The 19,832-nt window shown below is 44.9% G+C and overlaps 1 protein-coding gene across 4 annotated transcripts in view; it reads left to right on the forward strand.

The window, feature by feature from the left end:
* The window catches only part of EFR3B (EFR3 homolog B), a 148,939-nt gene that overhangs the window by 40,899 nt on the left and 88,208 nt on the right, over positions 1–19,832 (forward strand). Inside the window, exon 1 of one of the 4 annotated variants that reach the window (XM_060754711.2) lies at positions 15,452–15,625. The exons of the other annotated variants lie outside the window; for them this stretch is intronic. Within the exon in view, the coding sequence (XP_060610694.2) occupies positions 15,613–15,625 (13 nt within the window). The 5' untranslated portion in view covers positions 15,452–15,612. Of the gene's footprint in view, positions 1–15,451; positions 15,626–19,832 lie in introns of those variants that run through there. 4 annotated transcript variants of the gene reach the window in all.

Consider the following 19,832-nt stretch of genomic DNA (forward strand, 5'->3'; position numbering starts at 1 on the left):
TTGAGTATTCGTGTAGAGTTTGGTCCAGATCCATCATTGCTTGAGTCCACAGTGCTCTCTGGATGTAGGTGAACTATAACTCTCATACTCAAGGTCAATGCCCACCAAATCCTTCCAGTATTTTCTGTTGGTAATGGAACTGTGTGTCAAGTTTGGTTCAATTCCATTGTTGATGGGCTTTAGAATGCTCTTTGGTTGTAGGTGAACTATAAATATCAGCAACTACAACTCCCAAAAGACAAAATCAATTTTTTGAGTGAAGGACATACATTGGGTCATTAGGTGTATTGTGTCCAAATTTGGTGCCAATTCATCCAGTGTTTTTTGAGTTCTGTTAATCCCACAAACGAGCATTACATTTTTATTTATATAGATTGTTTTCGTGGAATTTCAAGTTGGCTTTGACTTACAGGGAACTCCTGAATGAGCGTCCTCAAACAGTCTTCAATTTCGGCATCCAAACTCTGGTCCTCCAAGCCATCTTTTCTCTCAAATCACTGAGATCTGTGTCTTTGTTTACTCTGGAGATCAGGCATTGAGTGGCCACTCAACCATTCGAACTTGTTGAATGATCTCGAGCATGCTGGTCGCTCTAGGTGCTCTTACTGCCTATTTCAGGGAAAACCAGCTGATTCCTAATCCATCTAAAACACAGACATGTGCCTTTCACCTTAAGAACAGACAAGCATCCCGAGCTCTGAGGATTATTACCTGGGAAGGAATCCCACTTGAGCATGGCAGCGCACCCAAATACCTGGTAGTCACTCTGGACCGTTCTCTGACCTACAAGAAGCACTGCCTGAACATCAAGCAAAAAGTGGGCGCTAGAAACAATATCATACGAAAGCTGACTGGCACAACCTGGGGATCACAACCAGATACAGTGAAGACATCTGCCCTTGCGCTATGCTACTCTGCTGCTGAGTACGCATGCCCAGTGTGGAACACATCTCACCACACTAAAACAGTGGATGTGGCTCTTAATGAGACATGCCACATTATCACGGGGTGCCTGCACCCTACACCACTGGAGAAATTACACTGCTTAGCCGGTATTGCACCACCTGACATCCGCTGGGAAGTAGCAGCCAATAGTGAAAGGACCAAGGCAGTGACATCTCCAGCTCATTCCCTGTTTGGGTATCAGCCAGCACGTCAACGACTCAAATCTAGAAATAGTTTTCTAAGATCTACAGAGACACTCGCTGGAACACCTCAGCAAGCGAGAGTCCAAAAGTGACAGGCTCAAACCCAGAACCTCAACCAATGGCTGATACCAAATGAGGGATTCCCCCCTGGGCACACAAGACTGGGCGACTTGGAAGGCGCTGAACAGACTGCGCTCTGGCACCACGAGATGCAGAGCCAACCTTCAGAAATGGGGCCACAAAGTGAAATCCTCGACATGCGAGTGCGGAGAAGAGCAAACCACTGACCACCTGCTGCAATGCAACCTGAGCCCTGCCACATGCACAATGGAGGACCTTCTTGCAGCAACACCAGAACCACTCCAAGTGGCCAGATACTGGTCAAAGGACATTTAACCAAATACCAAACTCACACATTTTGTATTTTGTATGTTTGTTTGCTTTGTTCTGTTAGAAATGTAATATAGTTGACTGGTTGCCCTGACACGACAAATAAATAAAATAAATCTCGAGCAAGACACACTCAGCCTTAGAGGAGGGCAAAGGTAAATCCCAATGGGACTCTTCTGCCTGCCTGGGAAGAATGGGTAAAGCTAAATGCTTGGTTTGGTCCTGGGAAGTGAAGGGAATGTGGGGTTGAAGCTAAGCAGGGTCAGCCCTGGTTAGGACTTAGATGGGAGACCACCAACGAATGCCATGGAACTATAGGCTCTCTTTCAGAGGAAGGAACCAGCAAGGGTCTGAGCCTTTCTTGCATAAGTAAACCCAATGAAATGTGTGAGGTCAAGCGGCCACTTGGAAGGCACACAATCATAGGCAATCCTTTGTAGCTTGAGGATGATTGTCTTCCAGATGTGGCATCTTGGTGGTGGGTCCCTAGGTGGCTGTGGAGCCCTATTCTTGATCCGCATGTTCTCCCGCAGTGAGGACATCGATTTCCAGATGGAAGGTGGTCAGGGTTGGCTTGACGTGCCTTCCTCTTGGCACGTTTCTCCCTTTCAACCTCCATTCATGCCTCTTCGAATTCTGCAGCACTGCTGGTCACAGCTGGCCTCCACTTAGAGTGCTCAAGCTCCAGGGCTTCCCCATTCTCGTTTTCTATGCCACAGTTTTTAAGGTTGGCTTTAAGCCCATCTTAAATTAAGTCAATTAATAACATAGGAGTGGGTCATGTTTTGATTCCTTGAAAGGCTGGACTTGTAGGAGTGCTGTATTAACAAATTATTGGCTTTTCAAATTGTGGAATGATACTGAAAAAATATTAAATATATGTATTAAAAAAGAAAGAAAGGGCTAAAAAATGTAAATTTCCTGAGGAGACATTTTTGCAGAACTTCAGTCAGGATTATTTTTTTTGGTCGTGTCAGGAGCGACCTGAGAAATTGCAAGTCGCTCCTGGTGTGAGAGAATTGACCGTCTGCAAGGACGTTGCCCAGGAGACTCCCGAATGATTTGATGTTTTATCATCATCCTTGTGGGAGGCTTCTCTCATGTCCCCGCATGAGGAGCTGGAGGTGCTAGAGGGAGTTCATCTGCCTCTTCCTGGATTCGAACCTGCGACCTGTCGGTCTTCAGTCCTGCCGGCACAGGGGTTTAACCCAGGATGATAGGTGGCTGGGGGATTTTGGGATTTGCAGTACAGAAATGCAGCCTGTCCTCTCTGAACAGTTCCCTTTGCACAAAGGGAACCAGTGAGCGTGCAGACAGTGTTTACAGGGTCCAAAGTTACCCAAGTTTTGTCCCTCTCCCCAGCGGAGTGCTTTACCGTCTCATCCACGGTTTCTTCAACCTCCTCCTGCTGTTTGCAATTGAATGAAAACCATCGCTGCGTTTTTTAAGAAGCTTACATGAGAGAGATCATCCTTGCGGATGCTGCTTTTATCCCCATTTCTTCTCCTCGATGTCCTTACATTGCATCCTGAATAGAACACATCCCTTGTCAGAGCTGAAGTTCTCTTATATGGTGGGAAAAATTGAATTAAAAAGGATTACCGTATATTCTGGTGTATAAGGCTACTTTTTAATCCAAGAAAATCTTCTCAAAAGTCAGGGATCGTCTTATGTGCGGGGTCATCTTATACAAGGGAGTAGTATTATACCCGGGAGTAGTCTTATGCACGGGAGTAGTCTTATGCGCGGGAGGAGTCTTATGCGCGGGAGTCGTCTTATGCGCGGGAGTCGTCTTATGCGCGGGAGTCGTCTTATGCACGAGAGTCGTCTTGCAGAGCGGGGTGCTGAAACGTCCAATTGGATTGGAGAATCTGTGGTTGCCGCATATGGTGGGGGGAACTCAAAAATGGCAATGGCCGCATCCCTGCCGTATGCAGCTATTGTATTGAAAGCATTAAGGGCGACGTTGTACAAGTACAGTAGAAGAAAATCCATTCATCAGGATTTGTGGACTTAATGTGGTCACGATGGTGAGGTGTAGGGGCGCCTCACCGGGAAGGTGTAAGTGAAGGGCGAAGCAAGCTGAAGGCGTCCGGGGTGCCCGGGATATGGAAAAAAGAGATCTCTTCAGGAGTGAAATCTGAGAGGCAGAGTAGGAAGTACAGTAGTAGGCAACAAGGGTGGGCCAGACAGGTAAAAGAGGTGTGTTTTTCTGGGCCCAGAGCCACTCTGGGCCCAGACAAACACACCTCTTTTACCTGTCTGGCCCACCCTTGTATCCTATTACTGTATCTCCTCCTCTGCCTCTCAGATCTTGCTCCTGAAGACTGCAGAGAAGCGGTGCAGGTGCGCATGTGTGTGATCTGAGAGGCAGAGAAGGAGGTACAGTAATAGGAAAAATACCATATTGAAATCAAATCTTATGCTTTTAAAATTTTGATATAGTGTGCGCTGGAAGAGGGGTAGTCTTATATGGTGAATATATCCCAAACTCTTTCCAGCAGTCATATCCCCCTAGAGTTCAAAGGGACCCCAAAGGCCATCTCCAACTCCTAGCCATGCAGGACTACACAACTAACTCATTCCTAGGAAATAGCCATCCAATTTCTGTTTGGAAATAGCAGTAGAGAGGAAGACAAAGGTGTTGTTGAAGGCTTTTATGGCCGGAATCACTGGGTTGCTGTAGGTTTTCCTCAGGCAGCAACCAGACAGGCTTTGAAGCTGCAAAGCCATTCAGTGCTAATCAAGGTGGCCATTTGCAACATTCACACTTGCCTCAAGTAGACAAGAGCTCTTTCTCCCACCCTGGACATTATTCCACAGATATATAAACCCCACTTAAGTGGCCGAGGGGGAAAAGGAAAGGTCCTGAGGCTATTAGGAATTGTGGGAGTTGGAGTCCAAAACACCTGGAGAGCTGAAGCTTGCCCATGCCTGTTGTAGATGCAGCCTTTGTTGACACAACTTTTAATGCATCTTTGTTTAGTCTTGAACTTCCAGCCCTATTTTTAGTGCGAGGGTTGTTTCAAGGGCCTTTTACGTCGTCGTAGGAGGAAAAAGTGGGAAGATGTTATGTAAATATTTTAAATTGCAAAGGGGTGGTTAAGTGTATCTTTGCAGCATGGGTGAGCAAGTGTTATGGCTTTGGACTGGCTATTTGAGATCGAATGCCGCCTTATTTTGGGGATTCGCGCCTTGCCTTTGCATTTAGGTATTTGGAGGAGAGACAGGAAAAATACGAATAAAATGAAATCCCCATCTTTCTCTGACTCAGGGAGGCTTAGCGGATTTGGCGGCTCTGATACCAGCTGGGATTGTGTGTTTGGGAGCAAGAGGTGGAACATATGGTCTCCGAACCAGATTTAGTAGGATAGATCTGGGATAGAATGGGGGAGTAAAGGAGCGGGGAGCTGATTTTCTGGTGCTCCACCCCATCTGTACGATTTACTCTGTTGTCTGCAATCTTTAAACAGGAAAATATTCCTGGGCAGAATGTACACCAGCGTTTCTCAACCTGGGGGTTGGGACCCCTTGAGAGGTTGCGATGGGGGTGTAGGGGAGTCACCAAAGACCATCAGAAAACACAGTACTTTCTGTTGGTCAAGGGGGTTCTGTGTGGGAAGTTTGGCCCAATTCTATTATTCGTGGGGTTCAGAATATTCTTTGATTGTAGGTGAACTATAAATCCCAGCAACTACAATTTCCAAACGTCAACTCTGTTTTCCCCAAACTCCAGCAGTGTTAACATTTTGTCTTATTGAACATCCTGTTGCATCCCAGATCAGGAAACGAGACCATAAGATTAAATCCACCACACTGGACTGTGAGAAATACAATTCTTTTTTATTGTTGAAAAATGGTTACAAAAGAAAAGTAAATGCAAAGTCAGAAAGCCACAGTAGAAACTCAGCAGTCAGGAAAAATCTTTGAACTTGAGCAAAATTCCAAAAACAACAATACAGAAACCAGGAATCTGTTAGCATCACTAACCGTACTTGAAAACTAGAAGCCTCTGGGAATGCAGGCCATGGAACACAGGAAAACTGCCAAGCTGCTGCCTCAGTCTAAAACGTTGCTTGATCTAATGAGACAACCGGGGGGAGGCCCCTTAAACCAAAGAAACTATTTCTTGAAACGCCTCCAGACTTTGAAGCCTCCCTCTATTAGTCTATTTGACCTTCGTAGAAACTGTAATTCACTCCTGTTTTTCCAAATCTGTTCCCTTCGGTTCTCATTAAAAAAAAAACCCCGGTGTGATTACCTCTCGGGAGTTATCACGGCCTGATTCCAAAACATTCTCATCAGAGTGTTCAGTTTCACTTTCCCCGCCACTGTTCTCAGCATCAACAGTTTCAACACTATCAGGGAAAGATACATGTTCAGTGGCTTGCTTAGTTGCATCAGGAAATACACTCAGAGAATCAGGTTCACACAGAGATTGAGGCTCAGGATCACACGGAGGAGGCTGAACCCCAACACATCTGTGCCAAGTTTGGTCCAGATCTATCATGTTTTGAATCCACAGTGCTTTCTGGATGTAGGTGAACTACAACTCTAAAACTCAAGGTCAATGCCCATCAAACCCTTCCAGTATTTTCTATTGGTCATGGGAGTTCTGTGTGCCAAGTTTGATTCAATTCCATCGTTGATGGCGTTCAGAATGCTCTTTGATTGTAGGTGAACTATAAATCCCAGCAACTACAATTTCCAAATATCAACTCTATTTTCCCCAAACTCCAGCAGTGTTCACATTTTGGCATATTGAGCATCTGTGCCAAGTTTGGTTTAGATCTATCATTGTTTGAGACCACAGTGCTCTCCAGAGGTAGGTGAACTACAACTCCAAAACTCAAGGTCAGCACCCATCAAACCCAGTATTTTCTGTTGGTAATGTGAGTTCAGTGTTCCAAGTTTGTTTCAGTTCTATCGTTAGTGGGGTTCAGAATGCTCTTTGATTGTAGGTGAACTATAAATCCCAGCAACTACAATTTCCAAATGTCAACTCTATTTCCCCCAAACTCCAGCAGTGTTCACATTTTGGCATAATGAGCATCTGTGCTAAGTTTGGTCTGTATCAATCATTGTTTGAATCCACAGTGTTCTCTGGAGGTAGGTGAACTACAACTCTAAAACTCAAGATCAACACCCATCAAACCCTTCCAGTATTTTCTGTTGGTCGTGGGAGTTCTGTGTGCCAAGTTTGGTTCAATTGCATCGTTGATGGAGTTCAGAATGCTCTTTGATTGTAGGTGAACTATAAATCCCAGCAACTACAACTCCCAAGTGACAAAATCAATCCCGTCCCAACCCCACCAGTATTCATATTTAAGCGTATTGGGTATTTGTGCCAAATCTGGTCCAGTGAATGAAAATACATCCTGCATATCAGATATTTACATTAGGATTTATAACAGTAGCAAAATGATAGTTACAAAGTAGCAACAAAAATAATGTTATGGTTGGGGGTCACCACAACACGAGGAACTGTATTCAGGGGTCGTGACATTAGGACCCATTGAGAACAATTTTAAATAATGGCAGGGTGTGGGAGGAATTGGCCCAGAATGCTGGGAGTTGTAGTTTACCCATATCCTAATGCATTTTCTAATGGGACCACTCATAAAATCCAAAACCAAACAATGAATACTTCTAATGTTTATCCTTACAAAAGACTTAATCTGGGCATTGATGGGGATCCTAAGTTAGTATATAAATACATGAACAATGGAGAGGAAACTGTTGCACTCCAGAACAGGAAAAGCTCTCTGACTGTAAATACTACACGTTGATTGGAAAACAATCCTTTTATTGAAGATAATAAAAAGCAGCAAGTAAAAAGCACTTAAAGGAAATAGCTAAGAAGATAAGCAGGAGCAAAAATAGTCCAGACTAAAGTTCAGCAAAGTCCACACTTCTCTAATATAATTCAGAAAACCAGGAAACATTAATCCAAGGCATGAATCATAGAATCATAGAATCAAAGAGTTGGAAGAGACCTCATGGGTCATCCAGTCCAACCCCATTCTGCCAAGAAGCAGGAATATTGCATTCAAATCACCCCTGACAGATGGCCATCCAGCCTCATAGAATCATAGAATCCTAGAGTTGGAAGAGACCTCCTGGGCCCTCATCCAGTCCAACCCCATTCTGCCAAGAAGCAGGAATATTGCATTCAAATCACTCCTGACAGATGGCCATCCAGCCTCTGTTTAAAAGCTTCCAAAGAAGGAGCCTCCACCACACTCCGGGGCAGGGAGTTCCACTGCTGAATGGCTCTCACAGTCAGGAAGTTCTTCCTCATGTTCAGATGGAATCTCCTCTCTTGTAGTTTGAAGCCATTGTTCCATTGCATCCTAGTCTCCAAGGAAGCAGAAAACAAGCTTGCTCCCTCCTCCCTGTGGCTTCCTCTCACATGTTTATACATGGCTATCATATCTCCTCTCAGCCTTCTCTTTTTCAGGCTAAACATGCCCAGCTCCCTAAGCCGCTCCTCATAGGGTTTGTTCTCCATACTCTTGATCATTTTAGTCGCCCTCCTCTGGACACATTCCAGCTTGTCAATATCTCTCTTGAATTGTGGTGCCCAGAATTGGACACAATATTCCAGGTGTGGTCTAACCAAAGCAGAATAGAGGGGTAGCATGACTTCCCTAGATCTAGACACTATGCTCCTATTGATGCAGGCCAAAATCCCATTGGCTTTTTTGCCACCACATCACATTGTTGGCTCATGTTTAACTTGTTGTCCATGAGGACTCCAAGATCTTTTTCAGGCATTCATACAATCCAAGAATCTATTAAACAAGAAATACTTAAACAAGAATATTCCCAGCAATGCTTTCATGAAACAAGGACAAGAACTATACTTGGTTCTAAATGATGCTTCATCTGACTATATTTTCCATACTTGGAACTTTTATCCCCTCATTAAGCTATCCCAAGCACTCAGAAATTGGTTTCGCTTTAATTGAGATTCCCTTATCTTTTTCTGTCGGACTCTGGCAGACCGCCGAAGCCACTGTTCGGTCTGCCTGTTTTGACTAATCTCTATCTATTTGCTCATTAAGTTTTGCAGCTGGGCCAGGTGCCCAGTTGTTTTCAAGCCCCAAATCCTGGGAACTCTCAGGTAACAATTCAGGGAGTGCATCATCATCCCCACACCCTTCAGGGACAGTCTCATGTGAAACTACATTTTGCACAGGGGTCTCCTGGTCCTTCTCTGCATCAGTATCATTGACCAAACCATTGCTGTCCTGAAATTCATTGGCATCACTTCGCATATTCAAAGCACCCTCATCCTGGAACACAATCACAGGCTGAACTTCAACAGAAACTCAAACCCAGCTCTGAACTGGAAGCATTGCTTGGAAGAAGGCTGAGAGGAGATAGGATAGCCATGTACAAATATGTGAGAGGAAGCCACAGGGAGGAGGGAGCAAGCTTGTTTTCTGTTTCCTTGGAGACTAGGACGCAATGGAACAATGGCTTCAAACTACAAGAGAGGAGATTCCATCTGAACATGAGGAAGAACTTCCTGACTGTGAGAGCCGTTCAGCAGTGGAACTCTCTGCCCCGGAGGGAGTGTGGTGGAGGCTCCTTCTTTGGAAGCTTTTAAACAGAGGCTGGATGGCCATCTGTCAGGGGTGATTTGAATGCAATATTCCTGCTTCTTGGCAGGGGGGTGGACTGGATGGCCCATGAGGTCTCTTCCAACTCTTTGATTCTATGATTCTATGAGTGTTCTAAGTCGTAATGGTGAGAAATCAGCATTGGTGCGGCACTGGTGCTTAAGTTGGCAAATTTATAATTTGGATGCAGAAGTGTTTACTTCTGGAGGCCAAGTTACCTTTTTGAGCTCTATCTCCCCTAATGTTGTGCCTTCCAGCATGACTTGGATTCAAGGGCCTGTCTTTCCCACAAAATACCTATTTCTGGCATGATATCTGACATTTGTTTATGGGAAGGTGCTCCTAAAGTAGCCTTGCCGATGAAAGCAATCCATCAATCAATCAGAATATTTATGGGCCACTTTTCTAATGGCCATTGGCTCCTCCATAGCTCTGCTAAATCAAAATTCCACTTTAAATTGGCATCACAGCAGAGAGGTAAACAAACTGCAGGAATAATAAGCCACGCAGCGGTGAAAATCAGTTTATTTTCACATTCTCGGAGATCAAAGCCCCGGACTGGGAATAGTCCTCCGAATGAGAGAGTTTTTGAGCACTTTCCAAAAATGACTATTTTCCCCTCCTCTCCCTTTTCTTCTTCTCTTCTTTCCCTGCCATTCTGTTTTGCCTAACGGGGCCAATTGGCAGTGATGCTCCTGCCTAGACAAAGGAACCCAAATCCCTTTGGAAATGCCGCAATATCATAAGCGATAAGTGGGAAACAAAGCTCCTGGGAGACAAAAGGAGAAGAGGATTACTGGGTTTTGTGCCGACAGCTGTTTTGCAAAAAGTGCAGAAGGCTTCCCAGCCCCAGCCTTTGTGTTTGGTTGGCTTTGTCACTCAGGCTGTTTTCCCCTCGGAAACTTTGCAAAGCATTCAGGGACATTTGTGTTTGAAAGGATTCATAGAACCCTAGAGTTGGAAGGGACCCTCAAAGGCCATCCAGTCTGTCATGTAACATGTTCTGCAGTTGGTGGTGACAGGCCTAGCAGTTAGTGATGGAAGGGTTATCCATGCCAAGTTTGGTCCAGATCCATCATTGTTTGAGTCTACAGTGCTCCCTGAATGTAGGTGAACTACAACTCCAAAACCCAAGGCCAATGCTCACCAATCTCATGGGAGTTCTGTGTGCTAAGTTTGGTTCAATTTCATTGTAGGTGGAGTTCAGAATGCTCTTTGATTGTCGGTGAACTATAAATCCCAGCAAACTACAACTGCTTTGATGACACAGAAGTGCCACTGTACCATTTAATATCTTCCATCAGAGTCTGGATGGCCGTCTGTCGGGAGTACTTTGATTGTGCCTGTCCTGCATGGCAGAAGGGGGTTGGACGAGATGGTCCATGTGGTCTCTTCCAACTCTGTGAGTCTGTGATCTATCCCAGGCACGGACCAACTTGGGCCCTCTAGGTGTTTTGGACTTCAACTCCCACCATTCCCAATAGCCTCAGGCCCTTTCCTTTCCCCCCTCAGCCGCTTAAGCGGCTGAGAGGTGAAAGGAAGGGGCCTGAGGCTGTTGGGAATGGTGGGAGTTGAAGTCCAAAACACCTGGAGGACCCAAGTCTTCCTATGCCGCATCTATCCCAATTTCGCAAGTTCGGTTAATCTCCTTTTGGAGTTTTCGCATTGAGCTGGGGGATGGACTAGATGGCCTCTGGGGTGCCCTTTCCAGTGCTGTGATTCTAGACTTTTGGGACTATGTCTCAGCTGTTGATTTGTGGCGGTTTTCCACCCCTTTGCTTTCCAGTCTGCGTTGCGTTTTCCGTAATGTCCTTCTTTCCTGATCTGTTTTTCCATCTGCCAAATGTGCTTTGTCCTCGCAGGGCCGCGTTGGGAACATGAAAGTGCCTTTTAATGTGTTTATTTTATAATGCAGTAATGGCTCCTGCCGGCTAAATAAAGGTTGCCGTCCCAAGGCACACGAATTACTGTAATTATCTTCGATTAGAACGGTTGAGAAACTCCACTGTTTTGAGGCTGTCTGTCCAGCTTGTTGGCACAGCAGAGGAAAACTGACCCGTTATTTACCTGTTAGCCCCGCCTCCTCCTCCTCCAGGAACAGCCAATGAGCTGTTAGTATCTCCAGCTCCTTGTAAGCCGAGCAGGCGAGGTAGGACAGTCCCTTCCTCAAGGCAACTGAGGGATCCTTCAGACTGTGTGGCTACCTGCTTAAATCCACTTGGCTAAGGGTGCATTTACGCCAGGCCTGGGCAAACTTCCTAACTTGGACTGGCTTCCTAGTGACAGAAGGAAGGAAGGGAAGGAGGAAGGGAAGGAAGAAGGAAGGAAGGCCAAAAGAGAGGAAGGAAAGGATGGAAGAAGAGGGAGAGAGGGAAGAAGGGAGACAAAATGGAAGGAAGGGAAGGATAAAGGAAAGAGAGAAGGAAAGAAAGAAAAGAGAAGAAAGGGGAAAGGGAGAGAGGGAGGAAAGAAGGAAGGATGAAAGGGAGGAAGGGAAGCAAGGAAGGAGAAAGAGGGAGAGAGGGAAGGAGGGGGGAAAGAGGGAAGGAAGGAAAGACAAAAAGGAAAGGAAGGAAGGCTGGAAGGAAGGGAAGAAGGAAGGAAAGGGAGAGAGGGAAGAAGGGAGGAAAGACAAAATGGAAGGAAAGGGAATGAAAGGGAAGAAAGGGAAGGATAAAGGAAAGAAAGAAAGAAATGGGAAGAAAGGGGAAAGGGAGAGAAGGAGGAAAGAAGGAAGGATGAAAGGGAGGAAGGGAAGCAAGGAAGGAGGGAGAGAGGGGAGGAAAGAGGGAAGGAAGGAAAGACAAAAGGAAAGGAAGGCTGGAAGGAAGGGAAGAAGGAAGGAAAGGGAGAGAGGGAAGAAGGGAGGAAAGACAAAATGGAAGGAAAGGGAAGGAAAGGGAAGAAAGGGAAAAGGGAGAGAGGGAGGAAAGAAGGAAGGAAGGATGAAAGGGAGGAAGGGAAGCAAGGAAGGAGAAAGAGGGAGAGAGGGAAGGAGGGAGGAAAGAGGAAAGGAAGGAAACACAAAAGGGAAGGAAGGCTGGAAGGAAGGGAAGGAGGAAGAAAAGAGAGAAGGAAGGAAGGATGAAAGGGTGGAAGGGAATGGAGGGAGGGAGAAAGAGAAAGAGGGAGGGGAGGGAGGAAAGAGAGAAAGAAGGAAAGACAAAAGGGAAGAAAGGAAGGAAGCATGGAAGGAAGGCAGGAAGAAGAAAGAGGGAGACGTCTGTAGACAGTCCACGTCTCACAGGCATATAGCAGGGTTGGGAGGACAATAGTTTTATAAACAAGCACCTTGGTATTCCTACGGATGTCCCAGTCCTCAAACACTCTCTGCTTCATTGGGAAAAATGCTCTCCTCCCAACCCTGCTATATGCCTACGAAACATGGACTGTCTACAGACATCACATATAACTCCTGGAAAGATTCCATCAGCGTAGCCTCCGAAAGATTCTGCAAATCCCCTTGGAAGGCAGGCAGAGAAATGTCAGTGTGCTGGAATAAGCAAAGACTATCAGCATTGAAGCGATGGTCCTACGCCATCAACTCTGTTGAACCGGCCACGTTGTCTGAATGCCCAAAGATCACTGTCTCCCAAAGCAGTTGTTCTACTCCGAACTCAAGAATGGGAAACATAATGTTGGCGGACAGGAAAGGCGATTCAAAGATGGGCTCAAAACTTTGGCATGGACACCAAGAACTGGGAAGCCCTGGCCCTTGAGTGCTCTAGTTGGAGGTCAGCTGTGACCAGCAGTGCTGTAGAATTTAAAGAGGCACGAATGGAGGGTAAGTAAGTAAAGGTATGGTAAAAGAGTGGCGAAAGGCACTAAAAACAAAATAACACAACCTAAAAACACTAAAATAGAATTAAAGTATAGAGACTATTAAAATAGATCATTAAAACCATTACAATAACAAATAAAAATACATTGCCTTTAAATTGGTGTAAAAAAGGGCAGCGAGGAAGAATGACTGCTTGCATTGTGCTGCGTTTTTCTCGGATGCCATCCTCAGTTATTCGGAGCAGAGCCATTTTCTGGACAAAGAAAACTGAATAAAAGTTTTACCAGTCCTTGTAAGGAACATTGACTTTCTGGCCCTTTCCTTCCCATTTCATGCTGGGAATGTCTCCAGTGCCAGAAACCCTACAAAGTATCCTATAGTGCCAACTTGGAGCTTTGTGCCTCTCTCTGCCCAGCTTTTCTTGCAAAACATTGCAAAAAAAGAGGACTTCTAATTAACAGCAGTGGCTGCCAAAGGGACTTGGAGATGCAAAATCCGCACTCATGGAATCCTAGAATTGAAAGGAACCCCCAAAGGCCATCCAGTACAACCCTTTTCTGCCATACTGGGAAACACAATCAAAGCCCTCCTGACAGGTGGCCATCTCACCTCTCTCTGCTGCAGTGGTTCTCAACCTTCCTAATACCGCGACCCCTTAATATAGTTCTTCATGTTGGGGTGACCCCCAACCATAAAATTATTTCTGTTGCTATTTCATAACTGTCATTTTGCTCCTGTTATGAATCGTAATGTAAATATCTGATATGCAGGATGGATTTTCTTTCACTGGACCAAATTTGACACAAATATCTGATACCCCCATAATTTGAATACTGGCAGGATTTGGGGGGTGATTGATTTTTGATTTTTGTCACTTGGGAGTTGTAGTTGCTGGGATTTATAGTTCACCTACAATCAATGAGCATTCTGAACTCCACCAAGGATGGAATGGGACCAAACTTGGCACAAACTCCCATGACCAACAGAAAATAATGGAAGGGTTTGGTGGGCATTGACCTTGAGTTTGGGAGTTGTAGTTCACTTAGATCCAGAAAGCACTGAGGGACTCAAACAATGATAGGTGTGGACCAAACTTGTCACTAACACTCAATATGGCCAAATGTGAGCACTGTTGGAGTTTGGGGGAAATAGTCCTTGACATTTGGGAGTTGTAGTTGCTGGGATTTATAGTTCACCTACAATTAAAGAGCATTCTGAACCCTACCAAGGATAGAATTGGTCCAAACTTCCCACACAGAACCCCTTTGACCAACAGAAAATACTGTGCTTCCTCGTGGTCTTTGGCAAACCTTCTGACATCCCCTCGTGACCCCCCAGGAGTCTCAACCCCCAGGTAGAGAAACACTGCTCTACTGGAAAGCTAATCCTGGGAAAGTCACATACTCTCAGCCCTAGAAAAGCCTGATATTGAATCACCATAAGAGGGAAGAAGTCCCTATATTGGGAGAAAAGCAGGATACTAGGGAAGTAAATAAATAAACTTAAAATGAGGACACCTTCTCTCCCTAAAATATGATTTACTGGCGTCAAAATTTTGTGGAAACATTTAGAAACTAATTTTCTTCAACCGAAGAAAAGAGGGATTCCAATTGATTGAATACTAGAGCTGCTAGATAGCTCTTATTATAAAGGATGTCCCAAAACTGACAGGTAGAAAACTTCTTTTTATAGATTGAACAAAATCCCATGGTGTGCTGCAATACTCCAGTGGGATTCCTTCCCAGGTAATCCTCAGAGTTTGAGATGCTTGTCTGTTCTTAAGATGTTCGTGTTTTAGATGGATTATGAATCAGCTGGTTTCCCCTGTAATAGGCAGTAAGAGCACCTAAAGCTTTGAAGCCATTCAACCATTTCAAAGCTCCCTGCTTGGGTGGTGATGGCACGATCGTCAGCATAGATGAAACTCTCGGTTCCTTCTGGTAGTGGCTGATCGTTTGTGTAAATGTTAAACATGGATGGAGCAGACACACTCCCCTGAGGCAGGCCGTTCTTTTATTTCTGTCATCTGCTTCTCTGACCCTGGAACTCAAATGATCAAGGGTTTGGAGAACAAGCCCTATGAGATACAGCCGAAAGGCTCCTTCTTTGTAGGCTTTTAAGCAGAAGCTGGATGGCCATCTGTCGGGGGTGCTTTGAATGTGATTTCCCTACTTCTCCGCAGATTGGGGTTGGACTGGCTGGCCCACGAGGCCTCTTCCCAACTCTATGACTTAGGGCATACCATCCAAACCTTATAGCTGCTGTTGTCAATGAAGATGCCTTCAAACTGCATCAAATGCACTTGGAGCGAAAGTCATCGTAAGTGGGGAAGACATTAGTCCCTAACTGAGAAGAACGTATGGCATTGGCAGGTGCCCCACTCTCTGGGTACCAACCTATGCTCAGCAAAGGCTATTGTTCATCTCAGATTGCCTTTGTGACTCCCAGGAGGCCGGCCGTGGTTGCCCCCCCTTCTCTCGTCCTTGGTACGGCGTATCACAGCCTCTCTGCCGATGGATGTGCCGGCAATTCCAACGACTGACGGTTTCTCTTCTTCCGGCACCTCCTTGACCCTCACCGTCTTTCTCTTTTTGGGGATTGGCTTAACTCTTTGTCACGGAGACAAAGGACTCGGTTTGCCAGCTGCTGGAGCCACTCTGAGCACATGGAGGCTGCAAGTAAATTGGGCAAAAGGGAGGGATGCCTGTCTCTGTGTTTGTGTGTGTGTCTTATGTGTCTGCACGTGCTTCCTCTTCTCCTTTGTCCCTCTCCCTCTTCTGCATCTGTATCTTTTTAATGCATCACTTGGGGTGGATTTTGGGCACGTTTTGGCATGGTTCCTGGAAACCCAGCTGTAGAAATGCAGGATTAAGGAGACTTTCCAAACCTCAGGTGCAAAGGATGGCAGCTTTGTGTGTCACACAGGACACAATCCGGGGGGAAAGTCTCTCTGGAAGCTAGGCTGAACTAAAGGAGAGCCAGTTACTCAGAGAGTCATGAGTTATATATTTGTGGCACTTGTTATTGTCGTCTTCATCAATGCCTTGCATTTTCCCCACTTGTGCAACTTAGGATCTGAATTTCAACTTTTGGCAAAGGCCTCCCTGGAAGCTGTGCCGAAATAAAGGCAAGCTGAAATTCTCAATGGAGAACCTGTGCCATAGATTATGTATTTGTGCAACTTCTTATTGTCATAAATGTGTTTTCTCCATTTGGGAGTCAAGGTGCATAACTTCTAACCTTGCCTTTTTGGCAATTTGGGATTTCCATTTCAGGTTTTGCCAAAGGCCTTTTTGGAGACCTCAATGTGAAATGTGTTCCATAGATTATACATTTGTGTCTGTTGTTGTTGTTCTCAGTGCTCTGCATTGTCTCTTATTTGGGACTCAAGGTGCTCACTTTCATGCCCATTTGGCAACTTAGGAACTGAATTTCAAGTTTTGGCTCCATTGATCTAGTTCTGAATACATTGTGCCAAGAAAACGCCATAAATTGGAACCCTGGACTTGTGCTGAAAAGCTGTGCTGAAACATAGGTCTCCTTGGGACCTATACATAGTGCACCATACCTACATGCACCATACAGGTGCTCACTTTCTCCTTGGGACCTATACATAGTGCACCATACCTACATGCACCATACATAGATTAGACATTTGTGCTGCTTCTTCTTGTTGTTTTTGTTGTTGTCATCATCAGTGCTTTGCATTATCTCTTATTTGGACTCAGGGTGCTCACTCTCACCTTGGGTCCCATATATAGTGTACCATACATACATGTACCATATATAGATTAGATTTTTGTTCCACTTGTTGTTGTTGTTGTTGTCATTGTTGTCATTGTCGTCATCACCAGTGCTTTGCATTATCTCTTATTTGGGACCCAGGGTGCTCACTTTCTCCTTGGGTCTTATACATAGTGCACCATACATACATGCACCATACATAGATTAGATATTTGTGCCACTTCTTCTTGTTGTTGTTGTCGTCATCATCAGTGCTTTGCATTATCTCTTATTTGGACTCAAGGTGCTCACTCTCACCTTGGGTCCCATATATAGTGTACCATACATACATGCACCATACATAGATTAGACATTTGTGCCACTTCTTGTTGTTGTCGTCATTGTCAGTGCTTTGCATTATCTCTTATTTGGACTCAGGGTGCTCACTCTCACCTTGGGTCCCATATATAGTGTACCATACATACATGCACCATACATAGATTAGACATTTGTGCCACTTCTTGTTGTTGTCGTCATCATCAGTGCTTTGCATTATCTCTTATTTGGACTCAAGGTGCTCACTCTCACCTTGGGTCCCATATATAGTGTACCATACATACATGCACCATACATAGATTAGACATTTGTGCCACTTCTTGTTGTTGTCGTCATTGTCAGTGCTTTGCATTATCTCTTATTTGGACTCAGGGTGCTCACTCTCACCTTGGGTCCCATATATAGTGTACCATACATACACGCACCATACATATATTAGACATTTGTGCCACTTGTTGTTGCTGTCGTCGTTGTCATTGTCATCATCACCAGTTCTTTGCATTATCTCTTATTTGGGACCCAGGGTGCTCACTTTCACCTTGGGTCCTATACATAGTGCACCATACATACATGCACCATACATAGATTAGACATTTGTGCCACTACTACTACTACTACTACTTCTTCTTCTTCTTCTTCTTCTTCTTCTTCTTCTTCCTTCTTCCTTCTTCTTCCTCCTTCTTCTTCTTCTTCTTCTTCTTCTTCTTCTTCTTCTTGTCGTCAGTGCTTTGCATTATCTCTGATTTGGGACCCAAGGTGCTCACTCTCATGCCCATTTGGCAATTTTGGAAGTCAATTTCAAGTTTTAGCTCTGTTGATCTTGTTCTGAATATATTGTGCCAAGAACACCCCATAATTTGGACCCCTGGACTTGTGTGCCAACTGGTGCAGATGCAAAGGATGGTAGCTTTTGTATCACACAGGACACAACCCACCAGAAAAGTTTCCCTGGAAGCTGTGCTGAAATAAAGAAGTTCTCAAGAGCTCAATGACGCATTTGTGCCAGAGAGCAATTGATTATTTATTTGTCGTCCTTCTTTTCATTATCGTCATCAGTGTCCTGTATTTCTCCCATTAGGGACTCAAGGCACATAACCCCCAACCGTGCCAATTTGACAACTTGAGATCTGGATTTCAAGTTTTGGCAGAGCCTTCTCTGGAAGCTGTGCTGAATTAAATGAGAGTCCTGGAGCTCTTCAGAGCTCAGTGGCACATGTCTGTTGGAGAGACACAGAATATATATTTGTGACACTTCTTGCTGTTGTCGATGTTCTGCTTTCCCCCATATTGAGGACCCAATTTTGGGATCTAAAATTTGAGTTTTGGCAAAAGCCACCCAAGAGGTTATGCCGAACTAAAGGAGAGTTCTGGAGCTCAATGGGTGCGTGTGCTGGTGAGCCATAGATCACACCTTTTCGCACTTGTTATTGTTGTTAATGTCCTATATTGCCACTTATGTGGGACGATGCACATAGCCTCCAACCGTACCAATTTGGCAACTTGGAATCGGAATGTCATGTTTTGACTTTGCCAAGCTAGTTCTGAACAAACCATGGCAAGACAACCCCATTATAAGGTTGCCATATGGACTTGAAGAAGCATAACAACAACAACAAAAACAACAACAACCGAGTTCATTATTGTATTTTTATAACTGGTTCCCCAAGAGGCATAAACATCATGGCACCAACACCTTGCAAAAAATTGAACCCAAGGGTTGCATGTGATGAACTTTCTTCACTTGCTGAATATTGATCTATAGCAGTGCTTCTCAACCTTCCTAATGCCACGACCCCTTAATACAGTTCCTTGTGTTGTGGTGACCCCCAACCATAACATTATTTTGATTGCTACTTCATAACTGTAATTTTGCTCCTGTTATGAATCATAATGTAAATATCTGATATGCAGAATGTATTTTCATTCACTGGACCATATTTGGCACAAATACCTGATACGTCCAAATTTCAATACTGGCGGGGTTGTGGGGGGATTGATTTTGCCATTTGGGAGTTGTAGTTGCTGGGATTTATAGTTCACCTACAATCAAAGAGCATTCTGAATGCCACCAACGATGGAATTGAACCAAAATTGGCACACAGAACTCCCAAGAGTTCTCGAGAGCAGTACGTGTGAAAAAGATCTTGGAGTCCTCGTGGACAACAAGTTAAACATGAGCCAACAATGTGATGTGGCGGCAAAAAAAGCCAATGGGATTTTGGCCTGCATCAATAGGAGCATAGTGTCTAGATCCAGGGAAGTAATGCTCCCCATGGTCTATTCCGCCTTGGTTAGACCACACCTGGAATATTGTGTCCAATTCTGGGCACCACAATTCAAGAGAGATATTGACAAGCTGGAATGTGTCCAGAGGAGGGCGACTAAAATGATCAAGGGTCTGGGGAACAAGCCCTATGAGGAGCGGCTTAAGGAGCTGGGCATGTTTAGCCTGAAGAAGAGAAGGCTGAGAGGAGATATGATAGCCATGTATAAATATGTGAGAGGAAGCCACACATGTTTTCTGCTTCCTTGGAGACTAGGACGCTGAACAATGGCTTCAAACTACAAGAGAGGAGATTCCATCTGAACATGAGGAAGAACTTCCTGACAGTGAGAGCCGTTCAGCAGTGGAACTCTCTTCCCCAGAGTGTGGTGGAGGCTCCTTCTTTAGAAGCTTTTAAACAGAGGCTGGATGGCCATCTGTCAGGGGTGATTTGAATGCAATATTCCTGCTTCTTGGCAGAATGGGGTTGGACTGGATGGCCCATGAGGTCTCTTCCAACTCTTTGATTCTATGATTCTATGACCAAGAGAAAATACTGCAAG

Source organism: Anolis sagrei, chromosome 1 (genome assembly GCF_037176765.1).
Source record: "Anolis sagrei isolate rAnoSag1 chromosome 1, rAnoSag1.mat, whole genome shotgun sequence".
NCBI classification, from domain to species: Eukaryota; Metazoa; Chordata; class Lepidosauria; order Squamata; family Dactyloidae; genus Anolis; species Anolis sagrei.